We start from the raw sequence: 7414 nt of genomic DNA, 5'->3' as shown, positions 1-7414 counted from the left end.
AAGTTATGATTATAAGTGCAGAGTCTAAACAGCGGAAGATGAAACACGATAATTACAATACGTCGCAAAAGTATACCAAGCTAGCCCAAGTATGGTATCACTCGTCATAGTCATTGCCGGCCGAAGACGTATCCCATTCTACGGACCAGCCAGGAGGCAAAGTGCAAGGATAGGTTAAGCTAGCGATCTGATCCTCAAAACTCATACCTGAAAAAGAGTTTCAACAGCAAGGCTGAGTATTCTAATACTCAGCAAGACTTAACCGACAACGGGTATAAGTAGCCCACCTTAGCTAGACTATGCAAGGCTTTGTAAGGCTCTGGTTTTCCTTTGCTGAAAAGCAATAAAGAGTAGGTCCTTACTTTCAAGTTTTAGCTTCAAGATTCTAGTTGATTAACCATTCTATGTAAGCATCTACTATCCAATCATGGTGGAACTTCTAAGCAAACATCAAAATTAATAAGAATATTGTTGCTCTTATTACTCTGTGTGGCAAAGAGATCAAGCAGTCTCATTTCATCGTGAGAGGCGGACGATTCTGAATCGAAATTCAACCTTGCAAGGAAAACCTAACACACACGTTTGGAACACCGTCGGGTCGTTTCCAAACAACCGTTTGCCTTTCTTTCCGGCTCATGGATAGGAACACTCTCCCCGACTACAGGGCTCCAAGGTCCACCCGTGCCCGGTCCACCCTTGTCCCTAGAAGTCGTAGTGTTGCGCAACATAAAATAAAACCTATCTCTAAGAGAGAGTGTCAGGTATATCCACTCCCCGGTCCAATCGGTTACTAGGCTTACCGCGTACCATATTTACGGCATGTGGCTAGTACGTTCAAAAACTTAACCAGCGCTACCACACACCGCGACCTTAGCAAGTTTATTAACACAGACGGGGTCTCATATAAGGTCATGATATCGAACACAACCCCGTCCGTCGTCCTTATATTGATAACAGAAAGTAAACAGGCAATTCCTATAAAGCTCGCGAGTGACAGGCAATCACTCGACTTTTACCGGTCCTATAAGCTTAGCAATTATTCGAACTCAGGTCTAGTGTTCAGTACATAGGTTCCTAGGCTCATGCATCTAGGGTTTCAATTCAACTCCTATGAACTGTAAATGCACAAGTAAAATAATACAGTACATGATATTAATTTGAAGAATAGGTTATGTCCGGGGCTTGCCTTCTCGGTAGTTGCTAACTATTTCAGCGCTAGGCTCTTCTGAACTTTGGTTCGGGGCTTCAGTTAGTTCCGCGGTGTTTACTTGAGCGTCGAGATCACCTCCGTCAGACTCCGGAATTAGCTCGTACGTCCCGTCCGATAAGGCAGCGTGTCTATATGCAATGCAAGAACAACATTATAAACAAACATGGGCAATCATTTATAGAGTAGTTAAATAACAAATTTAACTACACAAGGCATCATGATCAACAGCACAAAAGAAGTTAACTAACTTCATAAAATGAGTGGTGGTGATTTCCTACACGATTAAATCATGGTTTGTAAACAAATCAACAACTCAGAGTACAGATAGTAATAAAATCTACCAAAATTACACTAAACAGAACATGAACAAAGCAATCTACCCTACAAAAATCATATCAAGACATGTAACCATTTAATCACAATAAATCATTAATGCAGGCAACACCTAGTACAAGCTTGAATTATACAGATCAAAATAGATCAAAACAGAAGCTCAAAATTTAACAGGAGATCTACACAGGGATGATTTATCTACTGTGAATTTTTCATGATTTTATCTACATGGAATTAATTCTGAGAAAATAAACAAAACAAACATCAGTTTAGCAAGATTCAATTTTAGCTCCTGTTCTAGTCATGAACTAAGGCTCAAACTTCCTGATCAAACTAATATACTCCATATAAACACTAAGGAATATTTTCAGGATTTAACAAGAACAGAAACTATTTATCATAAATAAAGTATACTAAACAAAGTTTAAATCAAAGAAAAAGCTACACAAGAGAACTGATCATGAAATTTTTATAGCAAAGCTAGTGTAACAAGAGTAAACTACCACAAAAATTTGAGAGCAAGACCAGCTTTCAAGCATTAGATAAGAAAAAGATTAAATAACTAGTATTTATAAACCTAGTAACACAAATCAAAATCTACAGCAAAAACTTGCAACTAAAGCCTAACATATTATGGTTCTACTGCATAGAGCTCTTCAAGAGGATTCCAAAACATCAAGATTTGCTATTTTACGAATTTTCTATGAATTGATATTGAATTTCAAAGATCACAGCAAACTATTACAAAGAAGCCCCTAAAGGCACTATTCAACTGAGTCTCTGACTAATCAAAGAACACCCTGGGTTTTCTTTTCTTTCAACTCGGGGTCCTTGGCCCGGTTTGGGAAGGGAAACAGGGGAGGGAGCGCCGGATCCCGGCGGCGTGTGTCGCCGGCGGCGAGGGGAAGGGGGCCAGGGAGATAGAGGGGACCACGGCGCATCTGTAGAGGGTTTTGGGTGGGACGGAGGTGGACTGCAGCGGCGGCTCGACGTGTGCCGGCGGTCGGTGGCGGAGAGGACTTGACGGCGAGGGGGTTCCGGTGGTCGAGGGTGGAAGAGAAGGGGCTGGGGAGCTACGCGGGGTCGAGGCGAAGCTATATGTGGGGTCTATTTGGGCGGAGCGGCTGTGGAGGCGCGGCTCGACGGCGGGCTTAAGGCTCGCCGGCGTTCGGTGGAGCGGTGGCGGCGTTCCGGGGTGTCTGGGCAGGGAAAGAGCGAGAGGGCGAGGGAAACGGAATGAAGAGTCTTTCCTGGAGCCGAGGCGCGCGCGAGTAAAAGGCGAAATCGGGGTTCTCTCCTGGGCTATCCACGGCGGCGTTCGCGGTGGCGGCCGCCTGGACTCGTCGGGGTGGCGTGGCGAAGGGAGGGGGCACCAGCGCGATGGCAAAGGGCGGTGGGGAGTTTCTGGGCGATGCGTGGAAGCCACGAGGAGCAGGAGGTGGCGCGGGGAGGCGGCCCAGAGCGGCGGCGGGTGGCGTGGCGCTGTCGGCGGTGAGAAGCAGAGAAACAGAGAGGGGAAGAAGACAGGGACCTAAACACAATTTCCAAAATTTCAGGGACCTAAATGTAAAACAAGGATAACTTTTAAACTAAAGCTCAAATGGAAAAGTGCCCAACATGAAAGTTGTTCAATTTTTCAAGAGCTACAACTTTGATGTTGTGCAAAAATTTATTTGACCAAAGGACAGAGAGCTAAATTTGAAAACACAAGAGGGATTTTAAATTCTAGGAAATTTGCCTTTTTCAATGCAAATTCACTTCAAAATTAGACTTAAGAACAAAATTGGATGCCATGCAATAAATGCACTGAAATTTTGCACAAACACCCTCCATAAAAGCTATAAACACAAATAACTTTATAAAGGACCTCGCATAAAATCATAATTACACCTATAACCTTTCATAATTACAAAAAGACCCTTTTTAAGTAATTCAAGCACATGATGCATGATTTGGTTCTAATTACCCTAAATTGGCTATTTAAAAACCTGGGCCGTTACACCGCAGCCCCATGAATGCCTCATCAGAGGGCGACGACGCGCCGGCTGCACGCGGCAGCCGCACAGCTGCATCGACAGCCACCCTCTCCGACCAGGCCCGCACATGGGCCAGACCTGCCTCCGCCGCTCGCGTGACACCGCCGCACGTCGAGGCCATCGCCGACCGTAGCCGCCGGCACAAGCACCAGCAGCCGTCGCTGACGGCCCTGACCACAGCCACGGGCGCCGCCACACCACCATGGGCACCGCCCCCCGCCTTGAGAGCGCCAGCCCCGGCCGCCAGGGCACCCGTCCCCTGCTCCCAGCGTTTGGCCGCCGCCGCCGCCACTGCCATCGGACGGATCCCGGCCAGATGCACAAGGGCAGCAGCACCGGTCCCGCTGCCAGGCCACGGGAGGCCAGAACCGGAGCGCCAGCGCCCCAAACGAACCCCGCGCCCGGCCTGCCTCCGAGCCCCAGCGTCGTCCCCGGCGTCGGGCCACCGGATCCGGCCATGGAGGCCCCAGCGTCGTCCCTGGCGTCGGGCCACCGGATCCAGCCATGGAGGCCCCAGATCTGGTCGCCGGAGCCACCAGCAGCGCCACCGCCTGTCCGGCGGCGAGCTCCCTGCGGCACCTCCTGTGGCCGCGCCCGTGAGGTGAAGGGGAGGAGAAGAGCTGCCCCCCCCCCCGCCGCCCTCCTCGCAGGCCGCGCGGACTTCCGGCGGCCGGCTCCGGCGGCGGCGTGGCATGGGAGGGGTGGGAAAGGGGCCGCCGGCGGTGGGTGCTTGAGCGTCCGCCCGAGTCGCCCTATGCGAGGGCGACGCGGGGGCGTTTCCTCCTATTTAGTTTTTTAAAATACCTTTACCCATTACATCCCTTGACGCGGTGGGCCTATCTCTCTTCATGCGGTGGGCCCCTCCTGAAATAGCTCAAATAACCACCTTTTGGATGTAATAGTTTTTTGAGATAGAATATTTACAAATAGCCAAGAATTAACCCTCATGTTTGAAAATATTGAGCTATTTTGAGTTAAAAAAAGATGGGCTAGAAATAATCCCTAAGATCCAACATACCATTAATCCACGACGAGTAGTATGGGCCATGCCGACGGCCATTGTGTTGTGCCTTCAGTGCGTAGGAATGGTTTACATCCCTTTTTTACTTTTTTTGGGTGTTGAGTTAAGTAGAATTGCGATAAGGAATGATCGTGTTTCTTTGCATCACCCGAAAAAAGAATAGCCACTAGTAGGAGTAATGCCACTAACTGGTTAATTAGTTTCCTTGTGCCTCATTTATTCCTAGTTGACACTAACACACCTATCACGTTATCCCCCCTCCCGACGCGTATAATTGACAACTTTTCAGAGGTCTGTAAAATCCACATAATTGGAGGTGTTTATTGCCATCCAACCTGGATAAATATGTGCAAAACGCCCCTTCCCCAACCCCCATCGCGCGAGTCTGCACTAGGGTTTTTGCCGCCGCCGCCGCTCTGCCCCCCGCATCCCCTCCCACCCACCGAGACGCCAAGATGACGGCGCAGACCGCCGAGGAGCTCGCCGACCAGATCACCGCCGAGGAGCTCGCCGCCCAGATCGAGCAGCAGAAGCTCGAGGAGCAGAAGACCGAGGTGAGATTTCCCACATCCTCCCCCCTCCCTAATGGTACGAATCCGGAAACTGGAATCAGTGTTGCGTAGGTTGGGGAGGCGGTCATCCAGTAGATCCGCGAGCCTGAAGTAGATTGGATTTTCGTAGATTGTTCTTGTTGCATCATGTAAAGTTGCATTTGTTGTAGTATTATTAGGGCGGATGGAAATGGTTGCTGCGGCTAGTCTTGGTCTAGTTGGTCGTTTACTGAGCGCTGAGCGGTTTGATATTCATTTGCATGAGGCCGCCTGATCCTTTTAATCCCGCCTGTTTGCGTGATTTGATCTGCTATCTGTTCCCGTGATACCGCTGTGCATCATCTATTCTGATTTGTATGGCACCTGATTGGTTTCTCTTTTGAATGTCGCGGACAGGCAGATGAGGTTGTGGTTGAGGATGAGGAGGATGACGATGAGGATGATGACGATGATGACAAGGATGATGATGAGGGTAAATTATTGCGATCGTCTAGATATATGCTCCCTTCGTTCTGAAATTAATTGTGATCATCTTAAAGCATGCAATGCCTATAATCTGTTATCAATCGGTTGGTTATTTTAAATTGTAGTCTTCTGTTGTTTGTCTCATTCTCTAAATGGTTTGCAGTTACAATTGGTTTTTTTTATTAGAATCAGTTAGGTACCAAAATCAATGTTACGACTATAAGTCAATGGAGCTGTATTTTTTATTGTGAAATGTTGTAATGTTAGATCATGTGTGTTTATGGTTTCGGTTGGGCATTGTATAGTTGCTAGTGTCTCAATTTGTGATATGTTAATATGATTTTGTGTTAAATGAAGCTGATACATGTGTACACTTTCTAAGGTTGAACGATGTGCAAATGTTTAGTTTATTCCTATATTTAGCCTGTTGGTACTTGCATCATTCTGAAAGGCAGGAGTTGCATATATATAAAGTTTTAGGTTCTGCTTAGGTTTCCATGATTACCTTGCTGTGAATTCTTCTTGTAGTTAATGATATTTTGGTTATCACTGATTATCTTTGCCCTGGTGCCCTTCTGTATAGTTTCTTCTGTCATCTCAACCATATCCTTAATAGATCAACTGCATGACAACTATGCATAGTTGGACACCATGCCCAGAAGACAAGTAAACTGTGTTGCTTACTTAGGTACTTTTATTTGTTGATGATTGGTTCAGAAGCCTGCGAGGTCAAATAAAAAAAAGCATTGAGTTCTGTTTCTGAAGGGCGGGCCTGGTGCAGCGGTAGAGCCTACCGTCTGTAACCGGAAGGTCCCGGGTTCGAGCTCCAGCCTCTGCACATTTGTGTGGGTAAGGCTTGGGGCTTAAAGACAACCCTTCCCCAGACCCCGCACAGTGCGGGAAGCCTACGGCACTGGGTACGCCCTTTTTTTTTTTCTGTTTCTCCTATTTGAAGCCTTTTTACCCTTTAACTATTTCGTTTTCAGTTTGGTGTGTGGATCTATCATAATACCTTGTGACCTGACAAGTATTGGTTTCATTTTTTTCATGTTCAGGACAAGAAGGCGATGCCAGTGGCAAATCAAAGCAAAGCAGGAGTGAGAAGAAGAGCCGCAAGGCCATGCTGAAACTTGGCATGAAGCCGATCACTGGTGTCAGCCGTGTCACTGTGAAGAAAAGCAAGAATGTGAGTTTGCTGTCAGTCACACCGGTTTTCTAATGTTTCTGGTTGTTTGGCTAACACAGCTGCTTTTCCAGATACTGTTTGTCATCTCCAAGCCAGATGTGTTCAAGAGCCCAAACTCAGACACCTATGTCATCTTTGGTGAGGCCAAGATCGAGGACCTCAGCTCCCAGCTGCAGACCCAGGCTGCGGAACAGTTCAAGGCTCCTGACTTGAGCCAGATGATCTCCAAGCCTGAGACATCTGGCCTAGGCCAGGAGGACAATGAGGAGGAGGTTGATGAGACTGGTGTCGAGCCAAAGGACATTGAGCTGGTGATGACGCAGGCATCCGTATCGAGGCCCAAGGCTGTCAGGGCCCTCAAGGCTGCCGATGGGGACATTGTCTCTGCCATTATGGAGCTGACCACTTAGAGCGTTATTTTTGGCATGGTCTAAACATTTTCCCTCTCTGAGTGTTCTGCAGCTTGAGTGTTATCTGTGGGACCATAATGCTTCGATAATTTCATCATGTTTGCTTGCACTTCGGTCAAGGTTGCAAAATGGTTTATCTTTGCTGGCTTGTTTACAGCATCAGTTTACAGCTCATGCTATCTCTGGCATTATATTTCAGCCA

The 7414-nt window shown here is 47.5% G+C and overlaps 2 protein-coding genes across 2 annotated transcripts; both read left to right on the top strand.

Annotated features, from left to right (window-relative positions):
- The first annotated feature begins 3554 nt into the window (after nucleotides 1-3554).
- On the top strand, nucleotides 3555-4184 carry LOC120689248 (atherin-like). Its single transcript, XM_039971560.1, has one exon. The coding sequence runs from the start codon at nucleotides 3555-3557 to the stop codon at nucleotides 4182-4184; it is 630 nt and encodes a 209-aa protein (XP_039827494.1).
- A 769-nt stretch (nucleotides 4185-4953) lies between these two features.
- LOC120691149 (nascent polypeptide-associated complex subunit alpha-like protein 1) lies at nucleotides 4954-7414 on the top strand. Its single transcript, XM_039974140.1, has 4 exons — nucleotides 4954-5154; nucleotides 5548-5623; nucleotides 6672-6802; nucleotides 6874-7414. Exons 1-4 carry the CDS (start codon nucleotides 5056-5058, stop codon nucleotides 7210-7212), a joined length of 645 nt encoding a protein of 214 aa, XP_039830074.1. The 5' UTR covers nucleotides 4954-5055; the 3' UTR covers nucleotides 7213-7414.

This window comes from Panicum virgatum, chromosome 9N (genome assembly GCF_016808335.1).
Source record: "Panicum virgatum strain AP13 chromosome 9N, P.virgatum_v5, whole genome shotgun sequence".
NCBI lineage: Eukaryota > Viridiplantae > Streptophyta > Magnoliopsida > Poales > Poaceae > Panicum > Panicum virgatum.
The sequence above is the reverse complement of the archived record's forward strand: the minus strand, read 5'-3'. Positions and strand labels throughout refer to the sequence as shown.